This window comes from Rhinatrema bivittatum, chromosome 2 (genome assembly GCF_901001135.1).
Source record: "Rhinatrema bivittatum chromosome 2, aRhiBiv1.1, whole genome shotgun sequence".
Taxonomy (NCBI): domain Eukaryota; kingdom Metazoa; phylum Chordata; class Amphibia; order Gymnophiona; family Rhinatrematidae; genus Rhinatrema; species Rhinatrema bivittatum.
In genome coordinates, this window is record NC_042616.1 from 600840990 (window position 1) to 600861664 (window position 20675).

General features: G+C 41.4%; 1 protein-coding gene across 4 annotated transcripts in view; it reads right to left on the reverse strand.

The window, feature by feature from the left end:
- OSBPL1A (oxysterol binding protein like 1A) overlaps window positions 1–20675 on the reverse strand; it is a 546359-nt gene that overhangs the window by 215020 nt on the left and 310664 nt on the right. The window contains exon 1 of one of the 4 annotated variants that reach the window (XM_029591148.1): window positions 1776–1863. The exons of the other annotated variants lie outside the window; for them this stretch is intronic. Within the exon in view, the coding sequence (XP_029447008.1) occupies window positions 1776–1778 (3 nt within the window). The 5' untranslated portion in view covers window positions 1779–1863. Of the gene's footprint in view, window positions 1–1775; window positions 1864–20675 lie in introns of those variants that run through there. 4 annotated transcript variants of the gene reach the window in all.

The window sequence follows — 20675 nt, forward strand, 5'->3', positions numbered from 1 at the left end:
TACATAATTCCCTGGGGTGAACTTAACTTCCCATTCAATTCAGAAACAGGACTACATCCATTACATTGGGTTAAGATGTAAAAGCTTAAAATCAGTAATTCATTCCTGTACCCAGAGCCTGTTTTACTCTGGCAGATCTTTCAGGACTATGCAGCAAGAATTAGCAAATTCTGTGGAAGGTTTTTAATATATCTGCACCAATGATGTAACAAATTTACATAATTTTGTATATTTGCATTTTAAATTTTTTTTTTTTTTTTTTTTTTTTAACTTAACCAATAAGCTTCGATGCTTTTGATGCAACTGCAACATTGCTCTCTGCTTTGAAGGAGGGGGTTGGGGCTGAAAGGAAAAATTTGGAATCAGGGAAAACCAACATGAGTCATTACTTTTTTTTTTTTTTTTTTTTTTTAACACACCACACGGTCTGGGATACCAATGCACAAAGAAAATAAAACACAGGACTGCTTCTATGGCCAAGTCCATAAGCAAAGCACATCAAGCAGCAGTGACTGATACACGAGGGTAACCTGCACGGCACGGCAGATACTAACATGGGAAGCTTGCTGGGCAGACTGGATGGACCATTGGTCCTTTTCTGCCATCATTTTTATGTTTACTTTACAAAAATAAAAAGTTCTTATGACTGATCCAGGTAATTAATTTTGTTCTATATTAGAGGGAAAAAGATTTTAGTGATCGGGGCTGGTGAGGAAATGGGAAGGAATCTGGGTTGGGAGAGGAAAGGGGATCTGAGGAAACGAAAATGGTGCTTGTTTTTCATAAGGAATTTAAAATCATTTCTTACTATTTTCAGTAAATTCTAGCTAATATTACAAGTATAAATTACTTCAGTTTTGTTTTTTACAAGCTATATTTTTGTTCACAGGCCCTAGTGGAAGAAAAACAATCCCCATGATCCAATACCGCCTGATTTGACTTTTCATAAAATAAAGATGAATAATTGTTAAATATAGCAATTTCACAGCAAGTAAACAATTAGACAATGCTACTTGCAAGCCACTAACCAATATAAATTAAATATGGCAAAACAAAAGAAAAGGCTTTTTTCATTCATGTTTAATGTGATGAGTGGGCCTGATGGTTTCTGATCTTAATGGATGAAAGAGAGTAAGAGTACTACTCACATGTCAGGACTGCTCTTCCATCACTTTTCCCCCCTCTTATCCAGTCCCTGTGATCCACTCCCATTGCTTTCTCTCACTTCACCTCCCCCAGCCCCCACTGCTCACTCATCCTGAAATGCACCTCCTTCCCATCCTCCCCCCCCCACCAAATCACTCACACTTGCTCTGATACTCCTGCCTCTTTACGGGTCTGTGGGGCTCAATCACTATCAGCTGCGCAGGGCCCTGTTTTTTCCCCCGACAAAATGGCTTCCTGAGAGCCATGCGAGGGCCATCAGAATGCTGCCAACCTGCACAGCTCTTCCTTCCAGCCCCCACAGAACAGCTGTGCACCAGGACTAGATATGGGCTCAGAATTGGGGGTCACAGGGTACTCACTGGGATACTGCCACTCATTACTGGGTCATGATTCAGAGAGGGGAAAAAAAAAAAAAAAAAAAAAAAAAAATCGCTGAAACAACTAAATCAATCTCGCACCATCTAAAACTTTCAGCATCACATACCAGCTTCCAAAAGACAATTTGGAACAATTCTGAAGTCTGAAAGTAGGTATGCTTCAATCCTAACTACAGTGCCCAATATACAACATAATTCTCTGGCAAGGAAATCCAGGACTTTCAAACTCACCATTCGCGAAGCTGCACTCAGGTTTCTCGTGTCAGAAAAAGCATAATCCTTCCTGACCAAGATGGTGATGGGTACTGATCCAGAGATTTGCTTCTAACAATAAGAATGCAACACATCTGAATATCTTGTAATGCTTAAATCTCTAGAAACTTGTCCAACTTGTTCTTGAAATATTCAAGTGGCCTCATAGCTGGAAGCATTCTTTACCCTTACAGGTTTTATGTACAAACAAAAATCCCATACAATCCGCTGTAAACCAGCTGTTGATAAATCAGTTAAACATTAGTTAAATTAGCTATTTCTTCCCACAGAAAGTTCTCTCCTGAGGGTGGCCTTCAAAGGATTAATGGGCAACTCTTTTTACATCCAGCAACTCTTTTTACATCCAGTTCTCAATGAAAAACAGGTCAGATACTAGCTCTTGATAAAGTATGAGGGGGAAAAAAAAAAATATCAGATCATTCTGTGCAGTTACATCAATTTCTCCCCACCTCCAAAGAAAAAATGTTCATTGTTTAAGATTAAAAAACATGAGAACATGTGCACTCTCTAAATTTAGGTTCTTTTTGGAGGGATGGAGTCAGACCAAGACCGTAATCCTATTGCAAGGGTCTTGCTCAACAGTAAAATGAATTTCCTTCTCAGCACAGTTCCTCATCTAATGAAAAACTGCACCTGTCCGAACTTGTAAGCAACAGGCTAGAACAGGAATATTCATATTTTGACAAGCAGGATGTTAGTCCTCACATGGGTGACATCAGCGGATGGAGCCCGGCATGAAAAACTTATGGGAAACTTCCTAGAATTTTGAGCTTCGTTGGTCTTGCTCAGCTTGCATTATATCATGTGTTTACTCTCCATTTCCAGAGAGCCTGTCATTTCACAGTTTGGTGAAAGCCTCACTCAACTTTTGGGCCTTCTGGACTTTTTTGGAAAAACAGATTTTCACAGTTTTTCTTTGCTGCCTCGGGTGGTTGACATGGAGTGTCCCCCGGTTCTCCCTTTACCATCCTAAATAGGATTTTCAACGGTTATTGGTAAGTTTTTGTGCACATACATCCTCCGTGGCAGCAATGCATTCAGTGCCCAGCCATCGTTTTCGATCTCTCATCCCTTTTATTTTGTGTCATGTCCACTTCTGGATTTAAGTGATGGCCCCAGTGCACAATGGACCATGTTTCTCATGGGGGTCTGTGATAAGCATGGTGGTCCTCATACAAGGCAGAGGCCACATTCCCAGTGTACGACATTTGGGGTTGCAGCAAGTGTGCCAAGATGACTCTGAAGGGATGTAAAATCCAGCTCAATAAGATGGAGTACTTCATCTAGCCAGAGAAGAATGAACCATCAGCATTGGAGGCATCAGGGGACCTTGAAGCTGCACAGATGGACATAGAGACATTGATATCAGCAGGACAGTCTTTTCTGTCAATGCTGATGGCTGAAAAAGGACACTGGATACCACCCATCAGCTGGGATCCCCAGGTCGAGGATATCTGGTTCCTTATTGACATCAACACTGGGGAAGGACCATGCAGAGCATGGAGGGAAGCTGAAGCAGCATTGGTCCCTGTCGATGCACCAGCTTCTCCATGATGCCCCCGAAGCAATGCTGTGTTGAAGAGCATGGTCTTCCAATGCCAGGGGTGCACCCGATGCTAGCCACTGTTCCTCCCCTCTGTTTTGAAGAGGATCTGCTCACACCTCCTCTGTCTCAGCCTGTTTTGGTATCAGTGATGTTAGAGGAGGAAATTGAGAGGCATGTGCAGCTGGCAGTTGAGACGATGCATGACACTGGCAGCACCAACAGTGTAGGCACAGTTGCTCTTCAAGCCACTGCTGGATTCCCTGCATGCGCTCATTGGTGTGTCTGTTCCTGGGACAGCATAGATACCCTGCATGACACTGCCACCTCACTCTGCTAATCCTCAGAGGAAGAAACTCCCCCTAGACCGGCAAAGGCACTGGGGCCTCTGTTCCCACATCAAATTCCATAAGTGCCTGCACCACTGGGCAAAGACTGAGTGCCCCGGGCCCCATCCCCAGTTGACAGTGGGGATGAGGGTACCTATGACCCCTGGGGGGGGGGGGAATGTCTCATCAGGGATCTCCAACAATGCTTCTGATGGTTTCTCAGATCCATCTTCTCCAGAGGAGCAAAAGAAGTCTCTGCCAGAGGTCGTAAAGCTTCCCAAGGAGATCGTGGCAGTCCCAGTACATGAGATCCTTGTGGAGTTACTGTTGAGGATGTGGGAACATCCCCTCACAGTGTCTCCTATAAGCAAGAAGATAGACAGTTACCTTGTCCAGAAGGCTCTCTGATTTGACAAGCAGTTGCCCCACCAGTGGTAGTCTAACCCGTTCAAGAAGGCCAAGTGTTACCAGACCTATTCCTTGTTGCCCCCGGGGAAGGATCACAGGGTAACAGATGCTCTTGGGAGGAAGGTGTTCCAAAGGGCTATGCTTCTTGCCACATAGCTGCCTCTCCCCATATGAGCCAGTATACACTGGACATCTGGAAGCAGGATGTTGCTGAGCAACAGCGTCAGCAGAAGCAAGTCACTTGTCACTGGTGCATAAGGGCCTGGAGTGTGGAAAACATGAGGTTTGCTTGACCTACAATGTTTTTGAAATGGCATCGAGAGTGTCTGCAGTGGGAATCAGCATCCACATACTTGCATGGCTGCAGGCCTCAGATCTCAGACCAACTTGCTGAAATGCCATGTACTAGAGAATCTCTTCAGAGATAAGGTCAAGGACACAGTGGCCCAAATCCAGGATCACTATGCGACCCTTCAGCAGCTCGCTGGACCCATTCTCATCTAGTCAGTGAGATCAGGGCAAGGAAATCCTTCTGCTCAATTATCCTCCACCCGCTTGTCCCGGTCACTAACAGAGCTCTTGCAAATGTCCCAGGCGGCAAAGAACTCAAGCCCCAGCAGACGCCTCAAGAAGCTTCAGGGATAGGGTTTTCACTGAATTGTAGGCAGTATAGCCCCGTCATCCATATCCAGGGTAATGGAGCTGCTGGTCAGGAGGCAGGCTGCGTTTCATCGTGAACCAGTGGCCCAGTATAACCTCAGACCAGTTGGTTCTGTCCATCAGCTTTGTAATCAAAACAGCATTGCTAGCCATCCTATTAGTAAGCACAAGTCATATTCCCAAATCTGCAGTTTACTGGCGATGTAATTGTAAATCCCAGAACACTTTTTCCTAAGTGTAAATGTTAGATTTTAAAGTTTCCCGAAGCCATAAACACCCAATTATTAGACGTTAGTAAGCACTGAAGAGATGCCTCCTTTAGAACCAACCTATAAGACAGCATGTATACCACAAGAGAATACATACTGAAAGCAGCATTGAAATTCAGGGGGGGTTTGTAGTGAACGTCTGATGATTACCTTCTAGTAAATCACAAACTCAAAAGCAGATGTACAACATTCACCTACAAATACTGTTCATGGTATTGAAATGTCATCAGCACTCAAGGCACAGAGCAGATCAAAGACTAAGGGGCTAGAGCACACTGATCTGGTCCTAAAACTACAGAAGAACTATTTTAGGAGGCACTCTTACCCTCTTCTAGATATGCAGATCAATATATAGAAAACTGGACTCAACAGCATCATAAAAATTATAAATACAAAAATTAGGCTAAAGACTACTTTTTTCAATTGTTTTGTTCAATGGACAGTATTTTACAACATACAAAATTAAGTCCAAGGAATCAAGTGTTCACAACAGTTCATCTAAATATATTTTTCAATAATCATAAATCAAGTGCCATGTTAAAGATTCTTTAAAGAAGATTCTTTAAAGATTTAAAGAAGATTCTTTAAAGATTCTTTAAAGAGTCTTAAAGATTCACTACCATCAAATGCAGCATTACTGAACATTTCCTATTAAACTGAAACAGTCACTATCTACCAATCATTACAATGTTTTACTGCTGGTTAAACTTTTTATCTTTCCTCTAACTCTAATCCCAGTTAGAATGACCCCCCGTTTTATTGTAACTTTCTTCCACGCACTTGTTTTACTTTTAATGTATACTCTTATGTTATTAGTTATTTACGTTATAATGTATTTCTCACCCCTTGTTTTATGTAAACAGACATGATACAAACTCCGTGAATGCCGGTATAGAAAAATACTAAATAAAATAAGTGAAAACTGTGCATTCATACATAGGCCAATACTGGTTTGTTTCTCAGGGTTGGGCTATATACTTTAATCATAATACTCTGAAAAAACTTGGAATTTTTATTTTTTTTTTTAGTACTAAAAAGGTGAAAAATACTTAATTCAGTGTTAGAATGAAATAGTAAATAGTTTAACAAGGACTGTTCAAGAGAAATATTCAAATACATCAAACCATACTATGCCAAATGAAGTTGAAAAACAAAAATGCTTCAAAAGGATCTTCAGCTTTTCCTCACAGTCATTCATTCCAATACATAAAGACATGAGTGACAGCTTCAAAACGCAGATGAGGTGCTGGTAACTTAACATTAAGAATCCTTCAATGGCAGAGCTTCTTAACACTATTCCTCTGTGTAGCCCTCCTACATACACATTTCACAATTAGATGGCTTCTTCAGGGAGGTTTAACTCAGCTATTAGATGTTAAAACCTTAATTATGGTAGTCTGCTTCTTGAGAGATTTTCTTCTTGAGAGAGATCGTTTTCGTACGGAAAATGGCGCCGGCAGGAGATAGACTGCAGGAGGTCGTTCAGCGAGGCGCCGGAACCCTCGCTGAACGACCTCCTGCAGTCGATCTCCTGCCGGCGCCATTTTCCGTACGAAAACGATTCGCGGCGGGAAATCGCTCCCTGACCCCCGCTGGACCTCCAGGAACTTTTGGCCAGCTTGTGGGGGGCCTCCTGACCCCCACGAGACTTGCCAAAAGTCCAGCGGGGGTCCGGAAGGACCTCCTGCCGTCCAATCTTTTTCGTCTATGGCCGCCGCCATTTTTCGGCGCCATTTTGGAAAATGGCGCCGGCTGAAGACGACAAGATTCAGGAGCAGGAGCCCGTTCCGGACCGCTGCCGTTCCGGACCGCCGCTGGACCCGCAGGTTATTTAAGTTATTGGGGGGGGGTTCGGGAGGGTGGGGGATTTAATTTATAGGGTCGGGGGTGGGTTTTAGGGGGTTTTAGTGTGCCGGCTCACGATTCTAACGATTTATAACGATAAATCGTTAGAATCTGTATTGTATTGTGTTCCATAACGGTTTAAGACGATATTAAAATTATCGGACGATAATTTTAATCGTCCTAAAACGATTCACATCCCTATTGGATACACTATCTGCGGTCCCTTCCAGGCTGAAGGCACTAAATTCAACTTCACACCCCTCTTTTTTTCAAATCACTTTCAGAAGCCTGCCAAAACCAGATAGCCAATAGGATCTTATAACATTTGCACTCACACTGAATTAAGTATTTCTCACCTTTTAATATTTAAAAAAAATAAAAAAAAATTTCCAAGTGTTTTTCAGGATGCTAAGATATATAGCCCAACACTAACATAAGTGTTAGCTAATGTACGAGTACAGTTTATTTAGTTTTTGTAATTATTGAAAATAATTTTATATACATACACTTTAGATTAACTATTGTGTACACACCAATGCTTTAGACTTTGTTCTAGAAAAGTGTAACATACTTGCATTAAACCATTTCAACTCACCTGACTCGGCTGGCTGTGCTGAATTACATTAATAGAAAATCTACCGGGTACACACCTTACATAATGTACATTTTATATTTTTACAATACTTAACGCTGAGCCAAAGTGAGTTTTAACTATCATAATTAGCTGAGCAGCTAATGAGCTGTGTAGTAGGAGTACTCAAAGTAAGATACCTTTTACTCAAGGAGCAAGGCATTAAAGTAATCCCCAGGAGCGTTGCATGTTAGGTTACTATAGTTCAAGAAAATGGAAATCAAATTAGGACTTCAAGGAAAGAAAAGCAGATTGCTTCAAGTGTAGGCTAAAAGACTAACCACCGTATAAAAGTATAGTCAGTTGCAGTGATGGAGAACTCCAGTCCGAGTACCACGAACAGGCCAGGTTTTCAGGGTAGCTACAATCAATATGCATGAGAAAGATTTGCATGCACTGCCTCCATTGTATGTAAATCTCTCATGCATATTCATTGTGGATATCCTGAAAACCTGGCCTGTTCGTGGCACTCAAGGACTGGAGTTTGCCATCACTGGTCTATTGTATCAAACCAGGCAGAATGTCTGGCTAATTACTGAAATTGTAATTGCAATGGTAGACTCATCACATTTATCTTTATGGGATCTGCCAGGTACTTGTGACCTGGACAGAATCCTGGCCTTGATGGACCTTGGTCTGACCCAACATGGTATTTATCTACTAAGGATACAAGCCCAAAACATTTGAGACATTTTTTGTATGCTGTTTAAAAAAAAAAAAAAAAAAAAAACACATTTATGAAATTTTCTAATAAAAATACATAAATATTTTATCACACAAAGGTAAGTGTGCACCTCTCTCACTTTGCCGTACAGCTGGCAGTGATACCTATATATTTTGATTAGAGCCAGAAGTCAAGAGGAACAGAGATATCTAATATATATTATAGAGTCCAAGAAGATCTGAATTTTCCCTGGTAGTCTATGTATCTATAACAAAGACATTACAGGAAAAAAAAATTTCTGGCTATGATATTCCCTGTGTAAGAAAAAGGATGCCCACTATACATTTTAAATAATGTGAAAAACTCCTAATTCCTTCCCACTCATACTTCAAGCTGCTAAATCTGTTACAGATCAACAGGCAAACTTTGCTAAGGATCTGGTTTTGAATCAGGCTACTACCTTCACAGAAAAAAAAACAAAACAAAAAACCTCAAATCAATATTTACCATCTTTTCTTCATGCAACAGTGAGCTGTGGCAAGGGTCAAACCCAGACCACTAGGAAAAACAGTACAAACGTGCCTGCCGAATGTCACATGGCCACATAATTAATGCATTCCCACTTAAGGACTAATCACCTTATGTTTAAAGTGATAATAGCATGACAAAAATGAATACACCATAAAGGAAAGGATAAACAGGAGCAGGTCCTACTACATTTGGGTAATTACAAATGAACTCTTATAGCACCAGGATCTGGATTGAGCTGCAGGCCAAAAAGAGGAGGAGAAAAAACATGCGGTATCCAGAGGAAAAAAGTGAAGCATCTGTTTTTACACAAGATTAAAATTTTATGGTAAGCAGTTACACATTCAGTTAACAAGGAAAAACGTAATCTGTTAGGAGCATAAGACGTTGCCATACTGGGTCAGACCAAGTATGGCATCAGGCCCAGCACCCTGTTTCCAACAGTGGCCAATCAAGGTTACAAGTATCTGGCAAGTACCCAAACTTAAATAGATCCCATGCTACTGACATTCGTAATAAGCAGTGGCTATTCCCTAAGTCAATTTGTTTAATAGTTTATGGATTTCTCCTGTAATAACTTATTCAAACCCAGCTACACTAACTGCCATAACCACATTCTCTGGCAATGAATTCCAGAGCTTAATTGTCCATTGAGTGAAAGACTTCTCAGATTTAATTTTTAATATGCTACTTGCTAACGTCATGGAGTGCCCACCTAATCCTATTATCTGAGAAAGTAAACAGATTCATCTGTTCTAGTCTTCATGATTTTGTAGACCATCATAAATCCCCTCAGCTGTCTTTTCCAAGGTGAACAGCCCTACCCTCTTTAGCCTTTTCTTATAGGAAAGCCATTCTATCCTCCATCGTTTTGGTCTCCCTTCTCTGTACTTTCTCCAGTGCATCTATGTTTAAGATGCGATGACCAGAATTGCACACAGTACAAGATACTGTCACACCATGGAATTTTACAGAGGCTATAGACACATTCCCTTCCTAATATTCTGTTTGCTTTTTTGTCCCCTGAAGCACACTGAGCAATTTCAATATATTGCCTATGAAGCCTAGATCTTTTTCCTTGGTGGTGTAGGGAGAAGAGTTAGGAATTTCTAGTCTCCCCTCCCTTTGTTACCTTCTGTTAACTCCTATCGTGAAACCTAACATTGTCTAACTTCAGCATGGGTTATTTTTCCCTATATGCATCTTTCACATGTCCATATTAAATTCATCTGCCATTTGGACGCCCAGCCTTCCAGTCTCACAAGGTCTTCCTGCAAATTTATCACTATCCATTTGTGATTTAACTACTTTGAATAATTTGATGTCATCTTGAACTTTGATCATCTCACTTGTTCCTCTTTCCAGATCATTAATATATTAACACACACCAGTCCAAGTACAGGTCCTCGAGGCCCTCCACTGAGAAAACTGACCTTTTAATCCTGCTCTACGTTTCCTGTCTTAACCAGTTTGCAATCTACAAATGTAGAATGACTATCCCATGACTTTTTAATTTTCTTTGAAGCTTCTCTTGGGGGACTTTGTCAAAACACCTTCTGAATATCCAAATACATTACATCTACCAGCTCACCTTTATACACATTTATTAACCAAATGTGAGGCGAGACTTCCCTTGGGTAAATCCATACTGGCTGTGTCATTGAACCATGTCTGTCTATATGTTCTGCAATTTTGTTCTTTAGCATAGTTTCCATAATTTTTCCCATCACCAAGTCAAGCTTACTAGTCTATAGTTTCCCAGATCACCCCTGGAGACCTTTTTAAATGTTGTGGGTTACATTGGCCACCTTCCAGTTTTCAGGTGCAATGGACAATTTTAATGACTGTTACACATTTCTAGTAATAGATCTGAAATTTCATTTTTTAGTTCATTCAGAACCCTGGGGTGTATACCATCCGGTCCAGGCAATTTGCTACTCTTCAATTTGTCAGTCTATTACATCTTCTAGGTTCACCCTTGATTTGGTTCAGTTCATCTGAATCATCACCCTTGAAAACCATCTCTAGATTGAGTCTCTCTCCAATATATTCATTCATAAATACAGAAGCAAAAAATTCATTTAGTCTTTGTTGTACCATTAGATGCTTGAGGATCAAAGGGGTACTGATTCCCTTGAAGGCTTCCTGCTTCAGATATATTTTTAAAAGATTCTATGAGTTTTTGCCTCTACTGCCAGCTTCTTTTCAAATTCTCACTTAGCCAGTCAACTTTTTATATTTAACTTGCCAGTGCTGATGCTTTTTCAGTTTGCATCTACATGTCCAAGGCTCCTCTCTCTCCTCCACACTATTTCATGTTTACCTCCTGCCCCTCTGCCAGCTACTATCTGAACTAGGCCTCAAATTCTACATTACGCAGATCATGAGCAAATTATTATACCTATACAAGAATCCATCCCCTCAACCCTAAAATTCTGGGAAAAAATGCCTCCTGTCCATTAACACCCTTCTCACCAACCTCCAACTTGCCCTTAACACCACAAAGACAGAACTGCTTCTCATCCATAACCAGACACGCTGGCCCCCCACTCAGAATGCACTACCCACTAATCTACACCTACAGCCTTGCCCTTACAAATTCAGGAAAAAGCTAAAGACATGGCTCTTCCACCAGGCATTTCCAGACTAGATCCCTTCTTTGATCCCCCTCATCTAAGTTCCCCCACCCCTCCCTCCTTACCTAACCCCCCATACCCTAACTTAATGTCTTGAATCCAGAATTTATAGATATGTTTAATTGTATAACATGTCCCCCCACTCAAGTATTTTGTACAATGCTTCCTTTACGTTATATTATCCTTGATGTTACATTATATTAATACTCACTAGTTCGCCTTTCTCTCAGCTCTCTTCTTCAGGCATACCCTTATAGCCTCCTTTTAATTACAGCACCTCTGATGCTACTTGCTCTTTCTTGCTATCCCCGTCCCGCCCCTGTTAAATGTAGTTTCCATCTTTTTGTTGATGTAAACAGATATGTTTCTACTAATATCGGTATAGAAAAGCTGTTAAATAAAATACATTTTCTTCAGATGGATCCTCCTTCCAGTTTTTGAAGGCAGTTATTTTGGCTAAAATAGCTCCTCACACTTCACCATCTAACCCAACTGGCAGTCATTTGGCTTTCCTTCCACCTTTCTTAATGCATGGAATACATCTGGACTGTGCTTCTAAGACAGTATTATTAAACAATGTCCATGGCTTGTGTATTCTTAACCTTTGTAGATTTACCTTTCTTCATTTTATCAAAGTCTTCTTTTTGAAAGTTTGTGCTAGAGCTTATTTTAAAAGCTAATTTTACACTACAGGCTGTAAGATAAAAATATGGTCCAACTGTTGTGTGCTTACTCTTAATTCTGTTACTAGTCACCTTCTATGACCCACTCTTGGGCAGACACTCAGATTGAGAAATACTGACCTATGAAGTCCCTCATGAGAGGCTCCTATGGTAATTAACAGGATAAGAGGTAATGTCTTACTACAACTGGTAGCTGGTGTAACAAACAAGATAAAATGATCAATTTTCCCACTGGAAAGAAGTAAATACTGGAGTTGGATCTGTACTGAGAATAGTGTTTACCATTCAAAATTCTGAAAAAGCGAGTAACAAGTTGAGTGATCAAATTTTACAGATAACACAAATATTTAAAAAGGTTAAAACACGAGCTGTCTCTTGTGAAATTGCAGGACCTTTTCAAACCGGGGGGGAAGACACAACTAGGCATCTAAATAGCAGATAAAATAATATAGACAAGTGCAAAGTGATGCATATAGGGAAAAATAATCCTAACTATAGGTATACAATACTGGGTTTTGTATTAAGACTTTAGGAGTCACTGCGAATATGGTAAAATCCTCCACTCAGTGGGCAGCAGCAGCAGGCAAAGAAAAATAGGAAGTGTTTGGAAAAGAATGAAACTAACATTTATTTATTTATTTAAAATTTTTATATACCGGCATTCATGTTGCAAACACATCATGCCGGTTTACATATAACAGGGGTGTACAGTAAACAATTCAATAACCTATTTGTGTAGAAGGAAGCAGTTACAAATAACAAGGTAATAGAACTGGGAGGAGAGAAGAAAAGAAAGAGAATAACATTAGGTATAGGTATTTACATTAGTAATAACATTTTTACATGTGGAAGTGGTAGAATCTGGCTGAATAGAATTAATCGGTGTCCGGGAAAGCTTTTTTAAACAGCCAGGTCTTAAGTCTCTTCCTGAAGGTTGGGAGGCTGGGCTCCTGTCTAAGGTCCGGTGGGATGGAGTTCCATAGAAGGGGGCCGGCTGTTGAAAAGGCCCGATCTCTCAAGGTAATGTGTTTGGTAGTTTTGGCTGGGGGCACTTGAAGAGATCCTCTGAGTGTGTCTCTTGTTGGTCTGGAGGAGTTATAAATTTGGAATGGGACTTGTAAGTCGAGTGGGGTGTGTTGATGGATGGTTTTGTATATTATGGAAAGAGATTTGTAGAGGATTCTAAAGTGAACAGGCAACCAGTGGAGATCTTTTAGGATTGGAGATATATGGTCCCTCCTCCTGGAGTTTGTCAGTAATCTTGCCGCAGCGTTTTGTAACATCTGGAGGGGTCTAGTATAGGAGGAAGGTAGGCCCAGAAGGATAGAGTTACAGTAATCGATCTTAGAAAAAATGATAGCTTGTAGAATGGTTCTGAAGTCCTGAGTGTGGAAGAGTGGTCTAATTCTTTTCAGAACTTGGAGTTTGTGGAAACAGTCCTTGGTGGTTCTGTTGATGTAAGCTTTAAGGTTCATCCGGTTATCAATTAATACTCCTAGATCTCTCACCTGTGTAGTAGTTGGGATAGTTGGAGGATTAGAGATGGCATTATTATCTGGGGAGATGAGAAGCAGTTCTGTTTTAGAGGAGTTTAAAACTAGGTTTAGGTTAGCCAGGAGATGTTTAATTTCGAAGAGACAGTTTTCCCAGTGAACCAATGTTTTTGTGTAAGATTCTTTAATGGGTATCACGATCTGGATGTCGTCGGCGTAGAGGAAATGTTTGAGGTTAAGGTTGGAGAGGAGTTGGCAGATAGGTAAAAGATAAATGTTATAGAGTGTAGGTGACAGTGAGGAGCCCTGGGGGACACCTATGGATGCGTCCATTCGTGAAGATTCTTTGTTCTGTATCTTAACCTTGAAGCCTCTGTTGGAGAGAAAAGATTTAAACCATGAGAGAGCTGTGCCTGAGATACCTATAGAAGCCAGAATGGAAGTGAGAATGGAATGATTGACCGTATCAAAGGCGGCTGATAGGTCCAGTAGAATTAAGAGGAAGGATTGGCCTTTGTCAAGGCCCATTAATATGAAGTCAGACATGGAGATGAGGAGGGATTCTGTGTTCAGTGACTTGCGAAATCCGTATTGTGATTGGAATAGGATTTTGTTTTCTTCTATGTATTCGGAGAGTTGAGTATTGACAACTTTTTCTAGAATCTTGGCTATGAATGGGAGATTTTTCTAGAATCTTGGCTATGAATGGGAGATTGGCGATAGGACGGAAGTTGTTGGGGTCTTTAGGATCCAAGTTGGGTTTCTTGAGTAGAGGTTTGATGGAGGCCAATTTGAGGTCGTCAGGATATAGTCCTTGGGAGAGTGAGCAGTTTATGATGTCCGACAAGGTTTTAGCGATGGAGTCAGGGATGGCCAGGAGCAGTTTGGTGGGGATAGTATCCAAAGGATGGGAGGAAGGTTTCATTCTTCTTATAAGAGTTTGTATCTCTAAGATAGAGATGGGTTCAAGTGTTTCCAGACCATTGTTGTTGAGGGATGATTGTTGAAGAGACTGGTAAAGAGCAGGGTCGGTGGGATTAGAAGGCAGATGAGTTAGAAGGCTGTTGACTTTGTTGTGAAAATGAAGAGCAAGTTCTTCAGCTTTGGGTTGTGCTAGGTCGTTGGGAATCTCCTGTGGGATGATTTGGGTGAGATTGGAGACATAGGCGAAGAGGGCTTTTGCGTCGAAGATTAAGTGGTGAATCTTGGATGCATAGTAGTCCCTTTTGGATTTAGAGGTAGTTGACTTGTATTGATGGAGGGTGGCTTTGTAGATGGATCGTGTATTGGTGCTTGGGGATTTGCGCCAGTCGCTCTCTTTCTGTCTTAGATTTTGTTTTAGCTTTCTTAGTTCTTCCGTGAACCATGGTTGTCTTTTGGAGGCGTTTGTGAGTGATTTTTTGGTTGCTAGCGGACATAGCTTGTCGGCTATGGAATCTGTGATGGCTTTCCAAGAGCGGAGAGCTGTGTTCGGGTTTGAGAGATCAATGGATGGAAGTTGAGAGGCTAGGTGGGAGCTGAGGTCTTCTGTAGAGCAGGATCTTCTGTATGGGAAAGATGGTGAGGGCCCTTTGGAGGTGGAGGGTTTGTTCAATGAGAATGCGGTTGAGATAAGTGAGTGATCAGACCAAGGGACCTTCTTGCTTTTGAGGCGTGAAGAATGTTTGATGCCTGGGTTAATAAAGATAAGATCCAGCGTGTGGCCTGCTTTGTGTGTGGGTTTGGTAACTAGTTGTTTGAAACCCAGGGCTGAGAGGGCAGAGAGAAAGGATTCACAGCTGGATGATGGGGTAGGATTGTCCACATGCAGATTAAAATCTCCTAGGATAATTGCTGGAGCGTCCAGTTTGATGAGGGTTGTGATTTCCTCTACTAAGGGGGAGGGGTCTGTCTCAAGGAGGCCCGGAGGGGCGTAGACGAGTAGGATTTGTAGTTGTTCCGAGGTGAAGAGACCCATTTCTAGTTTAGAGTCTGAGTTGTATGGGTGCTGGATGAACCCGAGGTCTTTTTTTGATGCAAATAGGAGTCCTCCTCCTCTTTTTTTCAGTCGGGGGATGGAGAAGATGTCGTAGTTTGATGTGGGAAGTTGGTTTATAATTGCTGTGTCCGTGGGTTTGAGCCATGTTTCTGTTATAGCACATATATCTGGTTTGGTATCAAGGAGATAGTCGTTGAGGATTAGAGATTTCTTGGACAGAGATTGTGCATTGAATAGTGAAAGTGAGAATACAGTGAGGCCTAAGAGTTGGGTGATGGGTGTTATCAAAATTGGGGTGAATGATTTAAGGTTTCGGTGTAGCGCCTGTCGTTTGTGTTGTAGTATGAATGATCTGTTCGGTTTTCCTATTGCTGACAGGCTGTGTTGTAAAATAGGTATTGGGAAGGTGGGGAACATTTTAGCGTGTAGTGCTTGTGTTGTAGTGGTGCTGCGTTAGTGCTGTTGATGGACCGAGGGGCGAAGGCAGACTTTGTGAGTCTTTTGTTTTAATGTAGAGTGCTGAGAGGTAGTTGTTTTGCTGTTGCTTGAGTGTTGTTTGCTCAGGATGGTTGCTTGTTCAGGATGGTTGCTTGCTGAATGCTTGCAGGATGGTTGCTTGCTGAGATGACACTGGCTGGGTGCAGTATGGTGCTTGTTGGGAGAGAGCTGGAAGAACGTGAAGCAGGATGGATGCTGGCTTACTTATGAGGGTTCACATTGGTTTCAATATAACCAATTAGGTTACTTGCTGTTAGGAGGATAATGGATGAACCAGCTATTATCATAGTCATGTGAGACATTAAGACATGTGATATGTGAGACATATCATAGTCATGTGAGACATTAAGAGAATATCAATGCCACTGTATCAATCCATGGTGCAAACTGCACCTCCAATAGTGTGTGCTGCTCTGGTTGCACCATTCCCCCCCCCCCAAAAAAAATGGTAGAAAAGGTGAAGAGAAAGGCAACAAAAAAAGGGGATTAACAGCTCCTCTAAAAAGAAAGGCTAAACAGATTAGGGCTCTTCAGCTTGAAGAGAAAGGAGATAAGATACGGGTTTATAAAATCCTAAGTAGCATGAAATGTGTAAGTTATTTCCCTTTCAAATACTTTTAGGGAGACACTCCATGAAACTAACCACCAGCAAATTTAAGAGTATTTTTTCAGTCAACAATTAAGTTGGACAATTCAACAGTATATCTTGTGGCAATTCTTAAAAAGCCACTTTACCTATGTTAAGTATCTACACATGTAGAACCCAGCTCTAAGCATGCAAATGCTTTTTAAAAAAATCAGGCCCCTTGCCTTCTCTACCTGCTCCACAAACTTAAAGTGACAGGTGTTCCAGTGAAGTGTCAGATGTATACAAAAACGGGTTTAGCGGTATATTTGTAGAACCTTCTTTGGAAAGTGAGGGTTTACTAACCCAGGATGCCAATGTCGAAGCCAAACCAGGTGTGATGAAATGACCCTGTTTTCGCCCTTTTTGTATGTGCAGGACCAGCTGGGCTCTGGAGGCCCCAACATCTCCAGGAGAAGGCGGCTCCTGAAATATTTCTGACCTAACTTTGAAGGTATTAAAAGTACACTGCAAAGGTACGCAGTCTACTGATATATTTGATTATGTTAAAAGTTAAAGTTGCAAGAAAATAAGCCAGAGTCAGCATGTTTCCTGACTCCAGAGTGAAGATTTGTTCAGGCATCCTCAAACCAGGATCTGTTCCAGTTGCCTTAGAGGGGAAAAGCCTTGGTCACTCCTCTGAACAGCTAGACTCTGCTCCATTTGAGTTGAGAAGATGAAAAACCCTGAGGGTTCTGAGGAAGTGTTTACCATGATGGATGATATTGGGACTCTGGTCTAAGGAATCACTGCCACAATGCTGAAGATGAGCGGTTGGATTATTCTGTCACTGAATGATGAGGCAAAGAAGTTTGGCACTAGACCTGCAGTTTGTTCGAGTGACTAACGCACTTTGACCTAATGTAGGTGGTGAAACATCCTCCGAGGACAAGGCTAGGATCCTATAACTAAGGATTCTCTTTTTATTTTTGTTTTATTTAAGCAAGCAACAGTATGATACATACCAGAGCTGGAGTCTAATCAGAAGCCCTACACTAACACTTTAGAATGAATGAGGGCTGTGATAATTGGAAGGTGGATATAAGATAAGCCCTTCGGTGGCTGGCCTAGACTGGCCTGCATACAGCTTCTCCCAGTATCAATGCGTCCTGTGCATCAAATGCAGAGACTTCTTTCAATGTGTCATGCATATTCACTGGTGTGCTGTGCAATCAGCACATCTATCAGTACACCTTGGGATGCTAAATTGCATTTCCTCAACATAGGCTCCAGCTCAATGCAAGGCAATTGTAACACTCAACCCCATGGATTTGATTTAGGCAGATGAAGTGAATCAGGAGGACCTGCTCAACTTTTTCTGGCAAGGCAAATGCACACTACAGAAGGATCTACTGCCACTTTAGAGAGACTTTTAGTTCCTCCATGTGTGGCACCCAGGGGTATTAAGAGCATGATAGGTGCACAGACATATCCATAGCAAAGCAAGGATAACATGCCTTGAGAGACTTCATCTTACCATGGGATGTCATTCTTTGGATATTTTGAGGCAGCACAATTTTTTTTTTTAGCAGTGAAAAGTGCTGTTACAGGTGTTGTAAAGCAGCAAGACAATTAAAAGTGAAGAAACTGAAGAGAAAACAATTAAGTGTTCTGGAAAAAATATCTGGAGAGAATAAGTACACATTTGGGCTATACTAAGATGACAAACCGAGGAGGCTCTTGAGGCAATGTCTGCACTGGAGCTCTCGCACATGCTCACTAGAGCTCAAAGCTCTAACTTGCGGGCCGATTCACTAAAGTCTGTGGGAGATCGGACGAACGCCCGCTCTCCCGGCATGCGCACAGGCCACTCGCCTGTGCGCATGTCCAAAGTCCACTAGCACGTCCCTAGCGCCTCCTTTTTGACAGGAGCGGCGGCTGTCAGCAGGTTTGACAGCAGACGCTCAATTTTGCCAGCGTCTGTTCGAGCCCGCTGACAGCCATGGGTTCAGAAACCAGACGCTGGCAAAATGGAGCGTCCGGTTTTCAGCCCGACAGCCGCCGGCCCATTTTAAATTTTTTTCTTTACCCTTTGGGACCTCAGACTTAATATCGCCACGATATTAAGCTGGAGGGTGCACAGAAAAGCAGTTTTTACTGCTTTTCTGTGCACTTTCCCGGTGCCGGCAGAAACTAGCACCTACCTTTGGGTAGGCGCTAGTTTCTTAAAGTAAAATATGCAGCTTGGCTGCACATTTTACTTTCTGTATCGCACGGGCATACCTAATAGGGCCATCAACATGCATTTGCATGTTGAGGGCGCTATTAGGTGCCGCGGGTTGGACGCGCGTTTTCCGCCCCTTACTGAACAAGGGGTAAGGGAAAATGCGCGTCCAAGGGCAGGTTAACAGTGCGCTCCGGAGCACAGTGTACTGTATCGGCCTGTTAGAGAGACAAGTCCATTCATTGCTACTGGATATCATCACCCACAGATCAGGCTAATTCAGCCTGCTTATTGACGAAAAACAGTAAGTATTCAATTGACTTCATTTACTCGGCAGCACATTTCTTGCTCCCATTATAAAATTTAAATATACTCTTATCTAATACACATTTGCAGTCCCACCACTCTTAACAGTTAGCTGATGACCTCTGAACTCAACATGCAACCTGGCCCCATGAATAGGAAATGTTTAACAGCCTCCAACACCTACTTAAAAAAAAAAAAAACCAACTCAGTACCAATTAACATCTTATAAATATCAGACTTAACAGCATTAGTCAAAATGCTGGCTGTTAAACTGTGTTAAACAGCAAGCTTTAGATTTATTTTGTTCTTGAAATAAAGTTCCTGTAACAATATGAAGGTAACAAATGAAAGAATAAAAGTAAATGGAATAAACCCCCCCTGTGGAGGAGTAATATGCAGTACAGAAGCCATCAATGGATCCCATCACACACAGGGGGAGGGGGGAAATGCAAGCACTGCACACTGCTGAAACAAAGCTTTCTAGTGTCTTATCTCCCAGTACCAGTCTCTTCCTGCATGCTTTGCAGATTCATTCTGGCCATTACTAGCACGAGCCAGGGACCAGAGGTGCCACCTGTCAACACCCCATGGTTTCTACTTTCAACATTACTGTGTAACTGATCTCAATGCGTACAGAGAAAAAAAATACAGACTGTGAAAAGTAAATGAAGCACACCGAGTGGGGCCATTTTAATTGGAATCTACCATTTTTCTGGGAAACAGACCGGTAGGAATCTTACATGGTGTAGCAAAGTAAGTCTCTACAAACAATGCACACTCCATCCAACCCATGCCTTTCCCTACCAAAAAAAAAAAAAAAAAAGATGCATTAAATAGCAGCCTACTCAAACCTATATAACAGCCAGCTGAGGAAACCAAGGAGGAGCCAGTGAACCCTGCAGCCAGTCAGTCAATGACAGCTCCTGAAATAGGTTTCTATAATAGTTTCTGCAGTACATTCCTAAAGCTTTTTACAGAATGTAAATACAAATCACACACTACAATTACAAAAACAAATAGTACCTCAGTTATTAAAAAAAAAAGTTAAAAAATGTAAAAAAAACAAACAAAAACCTACCAAAGTCATTTTCATGCTACTTGAATGAACAATGCATTTTTAACTTAAGGAGAGTACTTTTCGGGTTTTCTTTGGTTCCTTTTTAATTTTGGCAGCTGTTATTTGGTACTGTAGAAAAACTGCAGTTCCTATGGTGGACAAGCTCAAGGCATGCAAGGTCATCTGACAATAGCTGCTCTACCCCCAATCCCTGTGGCACACAGGGTACCCCCTTGGACATCAATCCCCAGAGTTCAGGAAAATAGTTATAAAGGCAACAAAAGTTCAGAAAATAAAAATTTAAATTGATATTTCCCCAACTAAAATGAATTGTCATTAGTGAACATTAAGACAGCAGTTCCTATCACTGTTTAATGATCTGTTCTAGTGACAATCCATAAACATCAATTATCACATTCTTTAGATGATAAATATATATTTTTTTTTAAATGATAAAAAAATGTCAAGACCCAGTTTCTGGAGCAACTGTGGGAAAATTCCATTCTTTAAAAATTTGCATCCCCAATATACAGTGAAATAA